Source organism: Barbus barbus, assembly GCF_936440315.1.
Source record: "Barbus barbus genome assembly, chromosome: 11".
Lineage (NCBI taxonomy): Eukaryota > Metazoa > Chordata > Actinopteri > Cypriniformes > Cyprinidae > Barbus > Barbus barbus.
Window position 1 is genome coordinate 21,128,813 of NC_136739.1, and position 23,627 is coordinate 21,152,439.

General features: G+C 36.4%; 1 protein-coding gene across 1 annotated transcript in view; it reads right to left on the reverse strand.

Moving 5' to 3' along the window:
- The window catches only part of LOC306877400 (DNA-binding protein SATB2-like), a gene marked incomplete at its 5' end in the record, with an annotated part of 48,932 nt that overhangs the window by 16,425 nt on the left and 8,880 nt on the right, over positions 1 to 23,627 (reverse strand). Inside the window, 10 exon segments of the mRNA XM_079429170.1 lie at positions 1,547 to 1,699; positions 2,521 to 2,607; positions 3,448 to 3,660; positions 4,734 to 5,311; positions 5,424 to 5,465; positions 6,545 to 6,647; positions 7,356 to 7,479; positions 8,675 to 8,801; positions 17,156 to 17,338; positions 21,712 to 21,927. Of these exon segments, the coding sequence (XP_079285296.1) occupies positions 1,547 to 1,699; positions 2,521 to 2,607; positions 3,448 to 3,660; positions 4,734 to 5,311; positions 5,424 to 5,465; positions 6,545 to 6,647; positions 7,356 to 7,479; positions 8,675 to 8,801; positions 17,156 to 17,338; positions 21,712 to 21,927 (1,826 nt within the window).

A 23,627-nucleotide genomic window follows, 5' to 3' on the forward strand; every position in this document is an offset into this window, starting at 1 on the left:
GCTCTCTCCACCCTCAATACCACGACTGAGGTGCCCTTGAGCAAGGCACCGAACCCCCAACTGCTCCCCGGGCGCCGCAGCATAAATGGCTGCCCACTGCTCCGGGTGTATGTTCACGGTGTGTGTGTGTGTGTGTGTGTGTGTGTGTGTGTTCACTGCTGTGTGTGTGCACGTTGGATGGGTTAAATGCAGAGCACGAATTCCGAGTATGGGTCACCATACTTGGCTGAATGTCACTTCACTTCACTTCATAAAGGGTGAAAAGGTTTATCTAATTGAAAAAGAAAAGGGTGCCAAAAATGTATTATTATTATTTATTTATTTTATATCACACACATATAAAAAATAATAATATCTATATCTATTTATATATATATCTATATCTATATCTATATATATCTATATAGATGAAATAGCTTCAAACATTGCAACAATTGCTAAGCAAGTCCTTTTTATTTGCCTATTTAGCGTTTGCCAAGCGTTAATTTTTCACTCTGGAAAACTTTATGAAAGCTTATAAAATATTTCAAAAAACAAAAGTAGATTACTGTGATATGTTTTTTATAACTGCTACTATGGCTGTTTACTTCAGTTAGAAAATGTTTAAGAGTTTTTCAAGGCCTCAAAAACATTGCCTATTACACTTCTGTGACGTATACTTTTAGTCACAATATTATGCATTCTTCATATACAGTAGTTGTCTGGGAACAAGTGTCAATGTAAAAGGTATGAGGAAAGAAATCAGATCAATCTATGGATCTCTGGATGCACGTCTGTATCACAACATAAGCCATGACTCATGGGATGGGAGAGATTGACAAAGGCACTGGAAGAGATTGAGATCCTTTAGCAGGATCTGGAATGGTAAGTCAGTGACGAATAAATGGAAGGCATTTATCAGGCTATCTGTTGATGTTGATGTTTTTGTTTATCAACTCCAGAGACGCGCCAGAATCAGATATAACAGTCTGCACATACGGACACCGTTACTTCCCCTACACTGACTGAGGAAAGAATATGTAAGCTAAGTATAATCTTAACATATTTTCAGAATAAAATAAATCATGATATGTTTAAATATCCTATCCCTTAATATTTCCAGCACCTAAAAATATATTTTTAATAATTTTTATACTTATTTATTTGTATTATTTTTTTAAATATAATAAAAGGGTCTCCAAACAAGCCATAAAAGCCATTTAAGATGAAAAACCTGAATGCACCACACATGAACAACCTTATTTTTAACAGGTAGTGTACACTTCTTAGATGCATTAAATATATTATTAACAATTATCATATGAAAATACCAAGTTATTTAAATTCTCCTGTACGCTGAAATAAAAAGCAAACCCTGTATGCAATATTTACTTGAAAAGTAGAGGACACAATTCTTAGGATTTTCGGTGTATTTTCAGTGTAAAATAGTTTACATAGATTAGGCGAATTTAGAATTTTTATTTTTGTCGTTTAGTTTTGGCTTTATGTTATGTGAAAGGATGGAAATGTCCAGATTATTAACTATAATGAAAAAATCAATTCTTACTTGGCTCTTGTTGGCTGCCACCTTGGCGAAAAGTGCCTGAGACACTTTTGCCCGTTTCATCTCCTGCTGGATTTCGTCATAAATGGCTGATGTGATGTTAACCAGCGGCTCCAGTTTCAGAGAAAGGTCAGGGTTAGGACCAGAAGTTTTGAACTGTGTGGGTCCAGCGGTCAAAGGTAAAAGCAACAAAGACATATTGGTTAGATAAATATTCATAATTTCTAGAGAGAGTACAATATGATGTAACATTCATGGATGACATTTTAGACCCTTGTTTGTACCTGCAATGTACTGAGATTTTAGCAGATAAATCATTAAAGCATCCCGTTAGTAAACTCTTTGTAGTACATGTTTGAAGTATGTTGTATTGATTTTAGAGTGGTGTGTTTTCTTATTCAATGTTTGAAGTTGCCCTGCAGGCACAGGCAAGTAATCTCACATTCCCCAGTAAAAACGATTGTGAGATAAACATATACAGACATAATAGTAATGATAATACACAACCACATTCCCTAAGACCAAAGAATGAGAACTTTGTTCTCATATCAGACAGATTTTTATTATCTGCATGGGTTCATTCACAATGGTCTTGAGGTTGAAAGCAGTCGTATTCATATGATTCCTACAAGCATTCTAGAAAGTCCACACACCAGGTTCCAGGTCATTTAATATAAACATGCCATGACAAGAGCAGAGCCATGCTTTTCTGCTTTTGTCATTTTAGAGAATCAGGAGCAAGACCTTGTGGACTTGACGTTTTAATGGGTGTGCACCATTTAATCTCAAACATGTACAAACATGCATATGGTTGTAAATCTTCAATATAAACATAAATTTGACCTTCTGTCATAGCTTGGCTTTTATTTGTAAAATGGGAAAAGTTTTGTGCGTACAGTTGATCACTACAGATCTTGGAGGTCTCGGATGAGGTACACTCTATGAGGAAATGAAGTGAGTGTTGTGGTAATCCTCACCGAGTTTGTGATTTTGGTCTTATTCTTCCAAATAGATGCCCATGCGTCAGGGGTTAACTGTTCATCGATGCTGCGCTCCCACACTTTCTGTATTGGGAGGTATGGCGTGAAGTTAGCAATAAGAAGGTACCAATGAGATTTTAGCTTTGACACTTAGAGGGCACCGTCTTGAAAGGCAGTGTGATTGTTTTAGTGAGTTATCCATATTGTTGTTGTCAGTGCCAATATGTATTAATATTCAAAGAGAGATCATCAAACAAGAATAATAGCATAGCATTGTGCATTTTAGCTAAAGATGTCATAGGAGCTAAACATTTGACTTTTGTTGTCTGGCTTTAGGTTGGAAGACACAACATTGACTTTTACCTAGATATTTTCCCCCAGTTTTACAATCTTGAAGAGTCAATGCTAATGCCAATTTTAGAATTCATCGTTTTTATTTGTCATGCATCTTCTATCAGAGGCGCATGTCTCTGCGTGAGTTTGTTGGGTTCAGAATGACTTGAAAGTCTGGCAGTGTTTGATCCTCAGTTGTTTAGTGCATGTACCTATTTACAAAGTCGTCAAATTTGTGATGGCTAATGTTTTAAAATATGTTCAGATTTTAAATTCATGTAGCATATTCCAGCCTTTACTAAACTTCAGTGTTTTTTTTACTAAAATTCTTGAATTTTTAAGCTTTATAACAGCCTGATACAAAGAATACAACAAAGTGTATGCCAAACAAAACAAGTAAACAGATCACATGAATCCAGAAAGAAAATCTAAAAAGCAATCTCTTAGGCCTACAGATAAACAATTCAGAATCAGACACAACACCAGCTTTCAGGTATTTCTACACCCAGTCAAACATACAAAAACAGACGCAACAGGGGAAAAGAGATGTGTAGGGGGCTGAACCTAGTCAAGGGTGTGAAATTGGGGTACCTGAGAAAGGCGAGCGCCACCAGGGCTGGAGTTTGTGCTTGGGGGCAGACTCACAGGGGGGTTCATGCTGCGCTCTCGCTCTTCCTGGTAAATTCGGTCCCTCTCACTCTCAGGTAAGTTCAGAAAGTTCTGCATCGCTTTGAGATTCACTAGCAGGGACTGAGAGGCTGAACGTGGGTCCTCCTCTTTTCGCAAGATCTCCGATAACAAACCCTGGTGTACACACGTGAACACAGAGGAAGCGATTTGTGGAGCATTTTCTTGCAACACATCTATCCCGTTACTTCACCTGCACCATGTAAGTCTCCACCCACTCTTTAACTGACTGTGCACTATGTTGGATGTAATTGGACATAATTTAGACCTGTAGTGACTTCAGAAGAATTCACCAGGTGTGTTTGCTGCTGAGAGGGTGTATGAGAGGATCTAACTTCTGGACACCAGAGTGATGTTTAAAGCAACTCACAGACCTGAAACCTCTGACAGAACGGCATTGACACCTTCATTATTCCCTTTTGTTTAGTTTAGTGCCAAATTAAACTTGTTTAATTCTGATTTGTATATGGTCTGATTTGTATATTTGGTCTATGTTTGTGATAGTTACTAGGGCTTGGCGATAAATCTTATAGATATTATGTTGTGATATTTTTTAGCTTTTTATGACATTCAATATACTTCTCAACATATATGTGCTTTGTACTTGGTCTTTAAAAAATCTTTAGTTTGGTTTAAAAAAAATATGCATTGTAATTGTATGACAATTGATAATATTTAAATTCAGTATGAAATGTAAATTCACCCTGTCTATTTCTCAATGCATGCAATTGATTTTATTGAACAATTATTAAACAATTCATCCATGTATATGTTTTCTTAAAAAACAACAACTTTCAATTGATATCGGATGGAGCTTAATGCAAGCTTGCATCAAGCTCCATCCAATTAACAACAAACGGAGAGAACCAACATTTTTCTTTTCTTTTTTGATAAAACATTTCACTTGGATGTAAGTCACAATAAAGTAGAAAAGATCTGTCACTATTTCCGTTATTTGACCATTTTAAATGGTATTACAAATTCAGAATAAATTCATAAAAAATACTATAAAATTGAAAACTACATTTTATAATGAATTTTAAAAAAATACATCACCATGCCCTATAGTGACTGGTATTTTCTGAAGAGGATCTTTGCTACTATACATGGTGTACTGTCTCACTACTTTCTCAAAGTTTTTCTTTGAGCCTTTGAATAACTTATTACCCACCATGTAGTCTGTACTGTACCTGTGTACGGTTGAAGGCAACTCGAGCGAACACTGCCTGTGAGACGCTGGCTCTTTTCAGCTCATCTCGCACCAGCTGGTAGATATCAGAGGAGACTTCTGCTGCCGAGGGGTTGGACCCAGGCTCTCCAGGACCACCAGACTTGCTAGGCCGCGGAATGGGTGGGTGATTGAGAAACTGCTGGTTAAGAGCCTGCGGGTGCTGATGCAGGAGGCGGCTGACGGCCAGCTGCTGGTTGATAAGATGAGCCATGGCTAACTGCTGCCTCACCAGCTGTGGACTGAGCTGGGGTGAGAGGAGTCCTCCGGGTGCCAAAAGAGGTTGCAGGGCAGCTGGCGGAGGTGGAGGAGGCACCTGAGCCCGTAGTGGAGGACTGTGATGGAGCTGTCCGTGAGATGATGGAGCTTGCGGTTGCCCTTGAGATGGAGGCTGAGACTGGGCTGAATTCTGAGGTTCTCCAGAGCTGCCTTTCACCAGAGAGCCGCCACTGTTCAACGGACCAAGCTGCGCCAGACCAGCCAGGTGAGGGGACGGACGCTGGGCTAATACACAGAAGTCAGTGAGACTATCCCTTTCAACTGCGGAAGGATGGAGATGTGTATGAGGCACTAGAACAAACTCTCTAGTGTTCTAGTTGACAAATCAAAGACAGTCCTTTACCCAAATAAACATCACAAAGTAGATGCCTACCCTTGATTTCCGAGCTCTCCCGTCCTTGCCACAAATAATCCCCTGAAACAGACACAAGGAACTGGTAAATGACAAAACAACAATGTTCTTTCATGAACAGAAAGTTTTACAACTTTGGTTTACAACTGTGTGACTGACACGTGAGTCATCCAATGGGGTCTCTCTGCACTGGCACACACATCTGGCAATGGGGGCTGTGTGTTTAGCTCTGGGAGGCAAGGAGCAGAACTAATGGAGGAGGCTCGGTGTAACTCAACACCACTTACTCTGTCAGCGTGCCGAGGATCGCTTTATTCTTTGTTGGCGCTCGCTCTCTCACTGCACTTGGGGTTTAGCCCCCACTTTGATCTGTCCTGCTGTGTAATTATTTCACTTTTTGAAGGGGCAACGAGAGGAGGAAAATTGTCATAGGCATTTGGATGCTAAGAGGCTTAAACAGCAGAGCTGTGGGACGACTCCTTGCAGAACCTGCCACTAGGAGACCCCCTGCAGCATTTTTGGGGAAGGAACAGTGGTTTCTATTAGGCCGCAAGGAGGCTTAAGTTACCTCATCCCATGTAAGAGGAGTCATTAAGAGATAATGTATAAAACGTAGCACAAAGCTCAAGACTTGCTCATGAGCCTGAATACCTCACCACATGCTAGAAATTTTTAGACAAAAAAAACAGTATGTAAAAAGCAGTATATCTGAATTTACAGTATTCATAAAACGGCTGATGACCAACTTCTGAAGTGTGCATTCAGTGGACACTTTATTATCCCTCAAGGCCACAGGAAAAGAGTTGGCAGTCACAGTGAAGTGACGCAACTTATGCCAAAAGTCACATGACAATGATAACATGGCAGATGTTGTACGTCTGGATTTCATTGACATTACATACATTCATGCTATATAGAACAAGTTCTTCATCAAATGTAATACCTACTCAGGACAGTATGCGAGTTTGATCACAGCTTTGCTTTCCTGACCAGACTACTGTGATAATTTCAGGTTAGCATTTTAGTCTTTTTTTCCACTTGATTTAAGATTGCACCAAATAACTGATGAATAATTGATTTGAGCTGGATTTTGGTTGAACAGAGTAAAAATACAACCAAAAAGACATCACAACAAGCCTTACCTTTAATTTTTTTGTACTTCTTGTACCAGCGACCAAACTCTTGGCACTTGGCAGTTGAGACGTTAGCATAGTAGGAGCTATTCACTATTGAGGATATCATACTCTGGAAAAAGTCGAAGAAACGAGAGAGTTCAATAAAAAAAAAAAAAAAAAAAAAATGGGAATGACAGAGGATAACGGAAATAAACACACATGGCCAAGATCTTAAAATTGCAATGATAAATGGTCTATAAAACACATTACTGGTGGAAAGCCACCAAGGCAAGGCGGATAGCAAACGCCACAACAAGCTACGAGCCGCAGTGACACAAGTAGAGACGAAGAGCCACACACATATGCAAACAATTGATATGAGGATCAACACCCACACATAGTTCCACTTAAACACAGCATGCACAGATACATAAATCTCCAAGATTGCACGCTTACTTGGAAATGAGCACAGCAAGGATTGCGGATGCACACCCACATAGATACACACACACACGCATAATCTCTCTCATGGTGAAGTAATTTCTGGGTTTTAGAAATGGCCCATGAATGTGGGGAATTTTTGAGTAAATTTCAAATTGATGAATGAAACGTGCTAAGGCAATTTAGGCTACATTAGCCATGCACTGACGCCATTGATTGGAACATCTGCAAGCATAATGCAATACTGAGCCCAACATTTTCATTTATGTTATACTTCTAAGTATTATGTTGTTAGTTTTGGAAGAGTTGCACCAGCAGTACATGTTTTACTTATCATCTTAAATGTCAAATGTATGTATGTTGGATTTGAAAAAATCTGAGTGGGTAGCAGCTGTACCTGGGAGAGTGGACATTCTTTGGCCAGTGTGCTCTGGTTCATCTCTTTGAGCAGTTCTTTGAGGGCGTTGCGTACTGTAGCATGATTCCAATACTCTGATGGAAGGTCCTCCAGTTTAGCAAAGCTGTAACCATAAAATAATTTTTACTCATCCCACCATTACTCTACAGTAACTATCTTCATTTCCTAATCAATAAATTCTGCAGCAGACCAGGTCAACAATTATATCACCATGGAAACACGGGGAAACAAACCTGGATGGTACATGACTACACAAAGACTACAATCTTCTCATTTGGACCCTATGTTTATCTCCTCAGCATTCAAGAGTAAACTGTAATCATTGGGCATGAAAGAGCTCATTGAGAAGTGCAGATAAAAAGTTTACCCTAGCTGAATGTATGCACAGGGCTTTAGAGGCTTGCTCAACTCTCAACCATTGACATAAGCAAAATAATCCCTTAATTATCTCGTCACTTGTAATGGAGCAAAATAAAAGGGAAACTTTTGTATGTACTTCCTCAATGCAAATAATAAATATTATTATTAGTTTTTATAATTATTTAATATTATATTATGATGTATTTCAAAATATAAAAATCAATAATTATTTATGAATAAATTATTATTATTTTTAATATAATTAACCAATATGTTATTTTCCCACAGTTTGTAGACAGAGGATACATTACATTTTTAAAATGTAAAAAATTACATCTTTAAAAATCGAAATGATTTCACTTAATGTCACAAACACTGTACCTATCAGCAGAGAATAAAATTAAATAAATAAAAATAAAAACATAAAATACCCATGTAAATAAACTTAAATAATGTACTTTACACTTCACTCATAAATAAATTACATTTTTCAATCATAAGGGTTTTACAATATGATACCTGTTCGAAATCTAACATTTCTTTCTTTATGTAATTCTTTATTTATTTATTCATTCATTCATTCGTGATAATAATAGTGATCCATGATAGTTTTTGTTTGTGCTGGTTATTTAGTTTTAAATTTAGGAATAAATAAAGAAATAAATAAAGAAAGAATTACATAAAGAAAGAAATGTTAGATTTCGAACAGGTTATCTTGTGGTATCATATTGTAAAACCCTTATTAAGTAATAATTAAGTAATAATAATAATAGTTGACGTTGTTAAAAATATAAATGTTTTATATTACATATTATTTAGTTATTTTAAATGATCCCCATAAAGCATATAAACCTTAAACGTTATTGATATGCAGAGGATTCTCTTCTAAACCAAGAAACTACTGAAGTTATTTTTGAGAATGCTCCATGGTCTTTTACCTCTGTAGCTGGATGCGTAGTGTGACCATGTGGTAAACGTCCAGCAACATATCAGCAACAGTTGCCTCTGGAGCATCTGTCAGGTAATGGATGGGCAGGGGGTTCCAGCGGCCCACCTTAATGATGCCTGTGAATAGGAAACGGGGGGGGGGGGGGGGGGGGGGGGGGGGTCGATTAACCCCACTTGATCTCATTGTGCCGCAAATTTGTGTAGCATATTTCCATGACATCATCAGAGATGGCCTCATGTCAATGATGGCTGTAATGAAATCTCATTAAAATAATAAGTTAGGAGGGGCTCCACTCCATTGAGTTGGCAGCTCCACTAAACCAGAACCAAACCTGGCACATTACATCACCACACCAGCACCCACTTACAGTAAAAATCAACATTAGAGGGCACACAAACATAATGATTGAAAGACAGTGAGACAAGAACATTGTGTGATTGGAAAGAGGGGATTGAGGTAGGTGGCAGACCAATGTAATTTACAGCATATGACGAAATACATAATTATACACATAGTTCTTAAGTGACAAGGAAGCGTAGTGGGAAATGAGTCATATATTTATCATTTACAAAATTATTTACACTACCTGTGGGTTATTGTATCAAACATTTTGGAAAACATACATTTTGTTTCCTTACTACTCATTTTCTGCGGTGCTTCATCTTGTGCTAAAAAAGCAGACAGCAGGGAACAATAGCACCAATGATAAGGCTTTATCTATTAAATACTTATCAGGTCAGGAAGAAGCACCTAACACACATACTGAGGGCCGCACCAATAACTGCGGGCCGGAGGGGCGCCTTTGGCTCTTTTACAGCCAAGGAGTATATATAGAAAGCAGGCGCTCTTCTAGCGCATCGCTGCCTCTGACAATTACGTTCACCCCCAACCCCCCCCCCCCCTCCCCTCCATTAATTGGCCGTCATAAACACAGGTCAATGATTGTATGATTAACCCAAATTGACTGTTATAAATGCCTCTCGTTGTGCAAAGGAAGAGACGAGCATTTATGGCTGAGGAGTAATCTGTAATCGGGGTGTCACTGTGAGACAAAGCCATATTTCTGAACGAAGCCGTCTGATTGTTTTGTAAATACTCCAGGTAACTAAGGCCGTCCCGCACTGACTCAGGTGAAGGGGCGTGCATTGTTTCCTATTTAAAAGGGATAGTTCACGCAAATATCACAAGTCTGCTGTCATTTACTCATGTCATTCCAAATCGTGACCTTTTTTCTTTTGCAGAACATAAAAGCAGTAGAAATTTTAATGTTAAAAGAATGTCAAAATGTTACAGGAAAAACCTGTTAATTGGTTAACGGTAAATTCTCTTCTTATATATGCTGTTGTAGATCTAACAGGACACTTAATTTAATTTTACAAAGTACACTTTGTATTTTAGGGTGAATTGTCTCTTTAAAGTTGTGTGGTGGTATTTCCTTTAAATATGCTGAACTTGAATAAGCTTACAGATCAGGATAAAAGCTAAGCAGCAGTGGCATCTACTGAGGGTGCCATATTTTTATTTTTTCCAAGAACCACACTGTGCTATTAAAAATGAATTAGCTGAATCTATTATGCCCTCCGCTCTATTTATTTCCAGATGTTGCAATCATTGTCAAGATGCATCGTACATGTAAACCGGACCCTATGCTCTTTGCATTATTAACCGTTTTCCAAACACTGCACGCGTCCGTAAACACTTTTCTACACACACTGCTTGTGTGCATATGCAGTCAATGTACATCCTTTGCGCAAATGTATATATTCAACACATCCGACAACAGGAAGCAAACCTGACCAAAAACAGGGGTGTGCCATGAAGAGATACAAAACACAAACTCTCACACAAAAGTATTTCCCATGGTCTTAGGAGGGACTGACTGAAGCTGTGAAAACTAAACAATGCTAATCACATTACTATCCACTAAATGAGACCCAGACGCTGCCCAGCTTCCCTCTCTCGCTCTCTTTCTCTCTCTTTTTTCTTTTTTTGTGCTTTAGGCTGTTTGTGTCATCTGAAGAGCTCCAGCTGCTCAATCACACACAGACATGCCGATGGATCACTTACCTCCATCCAGACACTGCAGTGCCATGCCACTGCTGCCACTAAAGCCTGATTGAATGAGTTAGTTTTGGGCAGAATCTGCTTTTGCAAATTAGCAAGGGCTCCATTGTTTCTCTCAGTTCAGTGTTTGTGTTTTGACTAGAGAGAAGATAACAAGACATTCTGTGTGACCCGTTCCACTGTTTTCTTCCACTATTGGCTGATTGCTCCTTATGTGGGAGCTTATCAGTGTCAGAATCTAAACAAGGCCAGTGTGTTTTTGCGGAGCCTTAGGCCCCTAGATTCTGAACATGGGCCTCATTGGTTTATAAAATAGTCTTAATATAAAATAATAGACAGAGCCACTGCAACGTTGTTTCTTTTAAGTACATCATACTATATATTACTGCATACTTCAGTCTAACAGATTCAGTGTAAATAAACAAAAAAGGCAAATAAAGGATAGCAATGGAAAATTTGTTCAAGAAATATGGTACAAAAATAAAGGTAATTAATTGAGGCAGAACTATGTAATAAATGGATAATGAAAAAGAATAGAATGCAAAAAAACCCCAACAACAACAGAAATATGGTACAAAATTAAAATAAAGTATATATAAAAATAAAATTAAATAGGTCCTATAAAAACACCTCAATATAAATGTAAAATAAATATATGAATAATAATTATAGACAAAAATATATTTAATAACTATATACAAAGTAGATAGTGTAAACTTATCCAGATTTGTCCTACTTCCTGAACTTCTCATCAGCAGTGCCTGAATATCTTCCCTATATTATTCTTAAAAAAATTATGCTTTAACAGATGCTGTTTTTGCCATGCAAAAGTGCTTTAAGCATTAAACGGTAAGCTAAAACTTTTTTTTTTCATTTTCTATTTCTGTCAAATATAAGCAAATTGTCAGGTCTTTGATACTTTTACGTTATCAAGGGAATTTAATGTTTACATGGGGAAAGGTCTAAGTTTGTCACTTGTGCTCCCTTGTTTCAGAATTTGTAATTTATTTATTATAAATTATTTTGTGCACCCTCCAGTACGTCAAGGTCCTAGACAACCACTACAAGAAAGGCCGACCCTACTGGTGACCATTGAAACTACAGTGAACTTCTATCCTCAGATTTACAGGCCTCTTGTCTTTGTTCTAAAGGTATTTGTGGAGATGTATTCTCCAGACAGTGAGTTAAAGGGGAGAGGCAAGTCAGACAGATGAAGACAATTTGTGTGACTGTGCCATGCCCCCCTTTAGATCTCTCCTCCTTTTTCAAGTATGTGTTTATATTACTGGTTTTGCTTTGATTTTTGAGGGACATTGCTGTTTTGTCTCATTGTGCAATGCTAAATTTATGCCCACTGCAGACTTCTTGAGTATTCCCACTTTGAGCAGTAGCATCAATTAAGACTGAACTGAGATGCTATTAATGCACTTTAAGTTAAGCAATGATTCATTCAATTGCTGTACGAGTTGAATGTCAGCGAGGTTACCCAATTCACATGTTCAGTGTTAGACAGCTCACTGCAAACAATCTGAAAAAAAAGCAGAGCTCTGTTCTAATAAAAAGCGGTTAAATGTATTAACCTATTTACAGTATGAGCTAGTATCATACAGAGCTTGTGGTAATGCCATTAATGAATAATTTTTTAACTTGGAAAGACTTTGTTCCTCCCCCAGTACAAACCATTGTTCCCATTGCCACATTAAAATTCCTACTCCCAGTGCTGGGCTTTCATGTGGTCGGTTGGTGGCTTGGCTAAAGCTTATGTGTATCCATCCATACACACTCACACACACAAACGCAACCTCACACACAGTCTGAAAATGTTCCCTAGCACACATACGCTATAGTCTGCAGCGCTAGTTTGGATAGATGCACTGAACTCCAAATGTTTGATTTTCTGAAGGGATGCCCCACTATAGGAGTCGTGAAGACCACAGACTGTTACAATAAATCATTAATAATGTATCTATATAGATTTAATAAATCAAATAGGAAAGGCAGGCCTGTGAAATACTATCTGTCTTTCCAGAATGCACTGTATTATGGTTTTACTATTTTATCATAATATAAGCATCTTATATATTTTATGATATCAGTATTTTGGTGGAAATACTATAGATTCATAAATGACCTTTTGGGGGGCCATGATGAAAAAGCGTGTTAAAGGGATAGTTAACCCAACAACTTTGTAATATTTACTCACCTTAATGTCATTACAAACATATATGACTTTCTTTTCTTGTAATAAAATAATTTCAATCCTTGATTCTCGTCCATACAGTAAAATTCAATGGAGTCCAATGTTGTTAATAAAAATGCTACAGGTTTAAAACAACAAGAGGGTGTGTAAATGTTGTTAGAGTTTTCATTTTTGGGCAAACTATCCCATTAACTAGCAAGCCTACCTATAAAGACTGTGTGCTACGATGATACACCAGCTAGAGAAACAACATATCAACATAATACAAACAATCCTGGTCTTGGCTGGGTTTTTTTTGGAACAGGTGAGTGAATCTACTACTACTTTTATTAAAAGCAAGGCAGTTGAAGTCATAATTTCTAAATTTGGAATTAAAATAATTTCAACATACCATAGACTTTTATGAAATAATACTCATACCAAGCTCTTATACTGAAATAATACATAGGCATACTATGCTCCAGATTATAGATTTATGGACTGCACAGATTCATTTTATTTTGAAGTTTAACCGTAATATAAAAGTTTGTATGGGAAAGACCTAGCTGTCATAAATGACCAAACAAGACAAAGCATTGAAGACCCCTGGCAATAACAGTGACAAAACTGACTTGCTTCTGATTGGCTGCCAGGTGTGTCAGATGGCAGATGGAAAGCTAACGCGCTTTGGTCATAAATCTAAAGGATTCGTTGAGGACAGAGGTAGTATTTAAATTGCATTTTATACCAAAACAGTAAGAAATAGATTGAAAAAAAATAATGATAATTCTGTCATTATTTACTCACTGTTATGTTTTTTCCATTTTGCAGCTAGGTTACATTAGTTTGTGGTGTTTTTATTTGATTAATTTAGTTATTTTTGAAGCATGACAGTAGTCATTGTACGAAAAAGAGCAGTGTGAATATTCTTTGAAAACTCTCCTGCTATTTTTCACAGAAAAAAGCACACAGGTTTGGAACCACATGAGGTAAATGATGTCAGAATCTTCATTTTTGGGTGGTTTATCCCTTTAAATATAATGCAGATAATCATTACATCACCTGCACATGTTGCTACTCATATATGTTCCCACTACAGGTTGGAATTAGTTACCTTTCATTGCTCAAATTATGTGAAGGGACTGTTCGGCCTCTATCAGACAGCAGAGCGTATTTCATCAAACTGCCCCAGTTCGACCCGCCGTGGCTGCATGTCAAACGTGGCAGCACAACAATGCCCTCGTGCTGTAATCCGTCACCACTGTTAATTGTCTGAAGCCTTAAAGTACAGGTCTGTCCATACGATTCTATAAAAGTACTCAGACCCTTATAATTGAAATAAACAATATCTCCCAGTTAATTACTGGTCAGGCTAATTAAAGAAAGGCAGCGGTGCTGGGAGAGGAGCTTAAATATACCACTACGAGAGAGCTATGCAGGACACAATTCAAACAGGGAGAAAATAGATGGGACTCTGTGTAATTTTGGTTGTGAACCGCAGAGGAAAAAATGTATAATTTAAGCCAGAAATTATTCATTTAACATAAACGCTTGCTTTAAAAACAAAAAGTATTCATTTGAGAGGAGAGTTCTCTCTCTCTCTCTCTCTCTCTCTCTCTCATTCTATCGCTCATTCTCTGCTCATTTTAGGAATAAACTGAAGTCAGTGCAGTTCTCCATAATGAGAGAATCCTGTTAGTATGTGTGAGCGAATGTGGGAGCATCATTTTAGCCGTATCCCCCTGCTTTTATTTTATCTGGCCTCATCTGAATTGATCACCGTGAGGGTGTGTGGGTTATATTGAGCCATAACGGTTTGTTTTCCACTGCTGTCCTGTCCTCCTCTGTGTCCTTTTGATATTGTTTTACGACCGTACAGAGGTGACCGCTTGTGTTTCTGTGTTTAGGGGAGTAGCGTCTGGGACTTCCTCACAGATGTGGCGCCATTGTGTGGGCCAGACAGGACTATTTTGCCTTTCCAATCATAATGCCGCTTCTATCAATTTGCATATTTGTTTAATTTTATAGCACAGAACGGTATTTTTGGAGGTTAAGCAAATGGCTCGAGTTGCTGTGTGGGTAACATATTGATCTGTTTTTGGCTCTTCAAAGGAATCTCTAAAGGGCGCTTCGAGTGAATTTAAAGACATGCTGTTGACCTACGAGTGACTCATGTTTTTTTCTGTTTTTGTTTCTACGTATATTTAGTTGTCAAAAAAAGAGAAAGGATGCTTATTTAACATTATTTTTGATGAATAACAAGCTGCAGTCACACACAAACACAACCACGCAGCATTTAATTTTAAAAACTACAATCACTACAAAAACGTAGCAGACATTTCATCAGCCTGACTTAAATGATCATTTAATTAAAGGTTGAAATGTGGCCTTCAATTTTTGCTCTCTGTTTTCTGACAATACTTTCAATAAACTGCAGCACCATCAAATCGCACAACAAACTCTATTCTAGTCAGACGTACAGAGCGTGAACTGTGACTACAAACAATGCCAAATGCTCAACCTATGAAGTAAATCGTGATGTCTTTTGTTACTGCGGATCAACATGAAGTAATGACTGTTTTAAATTTCTTCATACTTCACAGAATACAAGTAAACTCTCAATCTTCTGGGAGATGACAATCATGTGTACAACAATAAAGTAAAGCATTATATTGCTTCTTTGGCCCACACACTCATAAACATTCTCCATATACACACACAAACATACACAGAAAATGAACGCGTACTATGCGAGTACAAAGACCTCGAGCAGACACAAACATGCATTCCCACAAAGTTACCACATATGCACAAATACAGTTCACACGCATCTTTTGGTGACGTGAAAGTGCCGCATTCTTTGCCTCGCCATTTCCTTTGTTCTTGTTTAATGAGATTTTCAGACTGTCTGTGATTCGGTTATGTTGAACAATTGCCCTTCCTTCTCAGTGTTCTCAGACACATTAGTCCAAAACAGTATATCCTCCTGTCAACATCTCAACAGCCGGACCTCCTCTCTGCACTCCATGCCACTCTAATCGTTCTGAACTGAGAGGAATTGAGTACTAGTGAATTGCTTACTGCATATTGTGTAATATATAATGTACACTGCTTAACATACTGCCTGAAATATAACCGAAAGAGTATGTATTATGTAATGACTTGCATGGCATCCAGTTATATCAGAAATAAATAAGATTATTTTGCATTTTCATAAGTTTCATTTCATTAACATTAATTAATGCATTAGGTATCACAACTAGCAATCTAGCATTCTAGATTCATTTTAATTTCTAAACATTGGGATTTCAAGTAGAATACATTATTATGAGCTATATGAATGAAATTTGTGAAAAGATGCAAACTTTAAAATACTTTAAAAAATATAATTTAAAAGAATATACTTAAGCGGGAAATAAATGTAATGTTTTCGGATACTTAATTGCATTTCATTGCTATTTAAAATGATATCTTGCTAATTAAACTGAAGTACATTTTATATGTAATTTTATAATTACTTCTATTGTCTTTGAAATATGGTTAAATTGTACTGACAAGCATTTATGATAAACTTCAATATACTTGCTATTGAATGCAATTTAGCGCATTTAAAAAATATTAATTTTAAATATAACATCAAATAAAACACTACAGATCAAATAAATAATATTTATATTATAATCAAGTCCTTTGCTTTATTATTTTAATTAATAAGTGTCATTTTTTAAAGCGTAACAACAGATTATTAAAACAATGATGTAAAATTAACTTCACTTGTAAATGTACTTTAAAGTAAATGTTTTAATTTGACATCATTAAAGGTGTACTTAAGTGTGTTGGGAAAAGTTATGAAAGTGTACTCTCTTTAAATACACTTAAATTATACACTCGAGGCCTTTTTTCCTTAAGATTATATTGCAGTTTTTCTTTTTTATACTTTTAAGATTTCAATTACGTTACTAAGTGCACATTCAAAACAATTTAGCACAATTCTCTGTTAAAAAAGGGACTTTTATTAGAAATATTTGGGATCAAAATATTTGGCAGCTTGTTAGTAAATCAAGATAAAATGTTGAAATACCTGATATTGTTCTAATTTGTCACACTGGAAATGGAAGGTCAAGTTCTAGTAATTATTTTTATTTATTATATTAACTTCAATTGAATATGTAAATTCATCAACTGTTTTGAACATACACTCTGAGTCTGGACCAATTTTGAACTCACCATGTGCCTGCGCTGCAGAGCTGTGGGAGTAGCCCAGGGCGAGAAGTGCAGTCTCAACCAGCTGAGTGAAGAGGATGTCTTTCCTGACCAGCACAAACTCGGCATGTTCCTCCCGGCTCTCTCCATCTGATATCATCCCTCCATCCACCTGCTCCACCACGCAGAAGACTGGAATCATCAGACCTGCAATACAGGAGAGCAGCACGGCACAGAAAACATTAGAGAAACAATGGTCAAGAGAGAAGAGCTGAATTACTTAATTAATATTTGCTCAAAATAAAGTCCAGTGACTGAGCTGATATTCTACAAATGAGACTCATTTCCATACAGTTTTTAAAAATATTCCTGCATAAATCTCATTTGCAACTAAAGCATGGCATTATTTTGAATAGTTGCCACGTGCTGTTCACAAGAGAAGTGTTTTCATTAGAAATCATTCATGATTAATAGGTTCATTACTTGCATTTGAATAAGGTGGCCAGGGTCTCTTGTCTCAGGTTTCTCAGCCCAATGCAAATAGTCAACACGAACAAGCCGTTCAGATTGTGTATCAAACCAACCATCAAACAGGCTCCATTATGCTCGATTAAAGTTATCATTTTTTTATGGTGCCTCCCTTCACTTTGTCAGGGCAGCTGAGCTGATATCTCCTCAAGTCAACGGACTGCGTGCTAACGGCAGGGTCACTTAATAAAATTAGTTGCATGAGCCTCCAACGGATATGCAAACCTTTCTACCTTCAGTGTTTGAGGTTACGGCTCATTGCGCTGTAACCTAACACATTATTTTAGTAGTGTTGAGTTTGTTAACATTTTAGTTAAAAACATTTATGATTAACCCGTAAAATATGTTTGCAAGTGATTCGGTGGGTACAGAGTCCCATCTTTTAATGGGATGTCGAGATGCATAGTCATTCACGGCTTGTTGAGAAATAGTACGCGGTACCTAATGATGCCTGAAAAACACACATCCCGCCCAAGTTTCCTCTGGTTAATATAGGCCTAACCTACACGTTGTTTTTTTTCAATTTCCCTGAAGTGCTCTAAAGCCATCTGGCTATTAATTAATACCCCTTAGAAATTATAGGCTGAAAGCATTAGATAAAATCCCAGATGTACTAATAAGAGCAGAGCAATACAAAACTCTCTCCTAATTTACACACACACACACACACTTCCATACAAATACATATACATTCACGCACCGTTCCCCGAGCCCCTTGGTTTAATCAGTCAATTCCTATATTTCTATTTCCTTTCCATTAATCACCCTGGGTTCCAGTTCAGAATGCTCTTATGGAGTGAATTACAGGCCAGGGGCTGGTGCCAATTCAAGTAAGTGAATTTCCCCCAACAGGGAAATATAACTGTCAACACACAGCAGCTCCCAGCAGTCCCCCGCTCTCTTTCTCTCTCTCTCTTTCTTCCGCTAGCTCCCATGGGCTCATCCCTGTACCCTGTATGAGCACGGTTTCATCATAAGATAACAGCATGTGTGTGAAGCCTGAGTCTGACTCCTTTATGTGTGTGTGAGTGTTTCATTTTTGTGCAATGCTCACTCTGAGTAAGTCTTTGAGTCTATTTAATTATCTGTTTTAATGCGCGTTAATGCCTGAACAATTTATTTAGAGTTGTGCATTATTTTTGAAGGGTGTCATTTGTTAGAATTATAGACTTTTAAGCATATCTGTAATCAAAATCACTCATTTGCTTTAAAATGTATATAAAGGTGTGAGATTGCAGTTGACTAAAGCAACAATATTAAATATTTTGAAATATAGCAGTAAAGAACATAATGCAAGCAACAACAACACAAAATGAAATAAAAAAAATTGAAATTTTTGTCTTGATTCCCAGAAAGAAAGCTAAACAGCCTTAAAATAAGATTTAGTGCATTAGATAAAAATAATAATAGAATAAAAAAAGAAAGTATAAAGATACAAATTTAGAATTAACATTATTACATAAAGATTATTCCATTGGCAAATTGTTTTAAAATAATTTGCTGACGGGGTAAAATACAAACTTAATTAAGGCTATATTTTCTGAAAACCAGTTTTAATGCCTTTTCTTGTTTTAGATACTTTAGCTGGACAAGACAAAAAAAAGAGACAATTTTTTAAATGATTTTTAGCATTGCAGGCATGTGTCTGAGTGATTTTTGAATCCATGTCTGTTTCGTGTGTGGCCCACACTTTAGTGTTCCATTGTGGTTTGGAGAAGACTGTTCAAGACAACCTCGGATTAAAACTAACCATTTGGCCTATCTGCCAGTGCTCAGGAAGAGAGAGCCCCACTACTTTCCTCTTCTACCTATTCCAGAACATTTTTAAGAAAAGTTTGACTAAGATATTGTGTCAAATCAAATCTGCCTCAGAGGTGTACAGCCAGATACTCACACATACACACAATCACGAACAAACACACAGAATGTATTGTTAGCATTTTGGCCTCTAAAAATATCTAATCTATATCTGATATGTGGCTTTATGATTGGCTACACACATTGTTCACTGTCAAGGTGAATTACAGCTTGACCTTGGTGAAATTTTGGCCCAATGTGAGGCATATAACACTTTTACTGAGGCTGTGTGTTACTGGACACAGACTGTATGTTTCGTTATAAAACAATGTATAACTGCTTTATTGTCAGGACAACATCATGTTAACTATACGTGGGTAATTGACATAGTTGAAGCAGTAACATCAGTATCCTGTAGTATGGTATGCTATACATCTAAAATTATGCTTACAAAACACACACACACACACACACACACACACACACACACAGAGCACACAAACATACACTACCATTGGGGTATGATTATATAATTATTCAATTTAATTACTGAAAGAATTTTAAAATGTATTAAAATATAATTCTGAATTCTAAAATAAAATTCTGTTAAATTGTAATAATATTTCAAAATATTAATGATTTTACTGTATTTTGATAAAAAAAAAATGCAGCTTTGGTATCAAAATACAGTAAAATCATTAATATTTTGAAATATTATTACAATTTAACAGAATTTTATTTTAGAATTCAGAATTATATTTTAATACATTTTAAAATGTAATTTATTCAGCAGCTATTATTCCAGTCACATGACCCTTCATTCATTGATTGAATATACAATAGACGCACACATTATGTAAACAAAAACTTTTATTTTGGATGCGATTAATCGCGGTTAATCATTTGACAGCACTATATATATATATATATATATACACACACACACACACATAAATACATATATATTCAAAAATAAAAGTTTTTGTTTACATAATATGTGTTTCTATTGTGTAAATTTAATATGTATATATAAATAGACACATACAGCATACAATTTGAAAATATTTACATGCATATATTATATTCATATAATTTATATCATATATAAATATATTTAATATATAAACGTAACATTTTTCTTGAATATATACGTGCATGTGTGTGTATTTATATAAGCATAAAAAATATAAACAGCACACACACACACATATATTATGTGAACAAAAACTAATCATGATTAATCATTTGACAGTACTAATAAATATATATATATATATATATATATATATATACATATATATATATATATATATATACATATATATATACATATATATATATATATATATATACATATATATATATATATAGGTACTGTCAAACGATTATATATACACACACACACACACACATATATATATATATATATATATATATATATGTGTGTGTGTATATATATATATATATTTATATACAATAAAGGACTATTAAATGAACTTTGTTTCTTAGGAGACATAAAAGTAAAAACATCTAAGACAACTGGTGATAATTTTGCGCAGATCTTTAATTTTTTTTTAAGAAGTATGATGCTTAATTAATGCAAGTCTCTACTTGAACACCAAATAAATAAACTTGTCTAAAATTTGCAATATCTGACTTGTCCTTTTTTTAATGAAAACCTTGATGCTGAATTAAAAAAGTTCATGTCCATGTTATGCGTCAACTACCCAAATGTAAAGACACATTTAAAGCCATTCAATAATCACAACTGAGACCACACCACTGTATGTGGCAATTCGTTGGGGTCACTGTAATCAATATGACCCCCCTTCTGACACACACCACTGTTGCAGTCAATAGCTGGCCAAGGAGAATAAATCAGGTCTATATGCTGCTACTTAATTCACTGAGCTTATAATGGCCACAATACTCTACAGTACAGAACTACAGTGGAGTATGGGATTAAATTGATTAAATCTTGCACTTAATAATGACAGATAAAATTAAGCACCCGGCTAAATGCATGGCTAGATGTGCAGTTTTGATGTTTATTCATTTTTTTAAGCTTTGACAATTATCTCACTAATTAAAAAACAATATAATTGTTGAAGCAGTGGTGTGGTTAGAATTTGTCTTCTAGGCACATTAAGCTGTGTTGCTAGTGTGTGGTATTTCTCCACCATACAACTAATGAAAGAAGAAAAAATATATATATAATATAAATGTAGGGACAGTAAAGGTTGTTAGTGTCTTACCGCTGAGAGGTCTCTGTGGGACCCCATTGTGACGACTGCGGTGACCTGTGGGACTGCCGTTGAGCTCCAGACGGCCCATCTTTGGTGGGGGGCTGCCGATATCAGGACTGCTGCTCCCACGTCGCTCGGGGCTCTCCCGTAAACGAGGACTCTCTCCTCCGCCACGCTCCATCCCCCTCCACACTACAGGGGGAATACCAGCCAGAGGATAAGGACCTAAGACAAAGAGAGAGGAAGACAGAGACCTAATGAAATCTCAGTGAATATCAATGCATATACTTTCATATGAACATCATTACTTGTATATTCAATAACAAAAATAATGAGTTGTAAAAACTGTGGGAGACTTAATTATATCACAATATAATAAATAACAGTACATTGTATTAGGCCTATATGTTTTTAAATATTGTGTTATAGTTAAAACAAAATCTTATAAAAAATAAATGAATGCATATCTCTAAATTCTGGCCTGTCTGAATCATAACTAGGGCTAACAGACAACAACACAATGAAATCAAACTCTATGTCCTAAAATACAGGGAATTGTTTAAGAGGACGCTGGCATCTTATCAACACTATCAGCAAACAAAAAAGCAGAGGCCCAGTGTCTCGTTCTGCTCCAGCATCTGGGGAATGTAAACTAATGTGTATGTGCATTTAAATGTGTGTGTGTAGCCAAAATTACAGACCCCAAGGCAAATACGAAAGCAAAGATGCTCAAAATGTTTTCATGAATTATTAAGTTACTTTGTTCAAATGATATCTGTGTGTGCATGCGTGCAAATATACTATTTCTGAATGCACATAGCACTCCATGGGGACAACTTTTAGGGGTCTTTGTTTTTCAGCCAAACCTTTAATATTGGTAATGTTCATCAGAGTCAGTGCCAGGCTGTATTGAGCCCATGCCAAATGTTAAAGACTAGGAACAAACTCCCCAGAGTGCTTTAATTTGCATATTACTTCCTAAACACAGAGGGATTCTGGTGGATTGATGGATGAATAAATAGACAGTTAGGCAGACAGGCAGACCGGCAGAAAGGCAGACAGATCGATATATCGATTAGATCGATAAATCGATAGACAGACAGACAGACAGACTTCAGTGTCCACCCTCTCTGCTATTTCACAATGGTTATGCAGAAAACATTATTCTTTTCTCTGGCCCTGACGAGAAAAACATCATCATGGAACATAAAAAAGTCCAAAGAGAATTACAAGCTGGAACTAAATTTTCAAAATGAATAATAAATTAAAAACATTAGCCTCTGCGTGATTAAAAACCTAACGCGGGTCCAGAAATCAAGTGTCTGAATTTTTTAGAGTTTAATAAGCGGGTGGCAGGAAAAACACTTTAAGAGCATTTGAATGGAAAGAAATGTGTTAGTGTGCTGCTGAGGGAACAAGAACTGATGGTCTACACTGTACTTGCACACACACACACACAGAGAGAGAGAGAGGAAAGACATTTACAGAGCCTATGAGACAGTTTAATAGAGCTCAAGTGTGAACAATACACTACAACAATGGACATGCATGCTTATGAAAACGCACTCGCATGTATATACAAAATTAATAGCACCCATTAAACACAGCTTTCCAATTAAAACTGATATTCCCTCAGTGTACATGCAGATATTATTTCTCATTTCTCTTGTACTCGTCATGTCAAAGTTTTCAAAATGGATCAAAGTTTGAAAATACTGCACTTCAGAAACAATAAGAGGATAAGATCCTAAAATATAACAGATACAACCCACTGCTATGTGTAAAATCACTGTGATCCAGTTTAACTATGAGACGAACAGATCTGCTTTTAATTAACAGCTCGTCTACGATGCAGGCTTGTCCATTAGACTTGCAGTCCCAGGGGTAAAATAAAATCTCTTCACAAAACTTGTCTCGAGATGTTT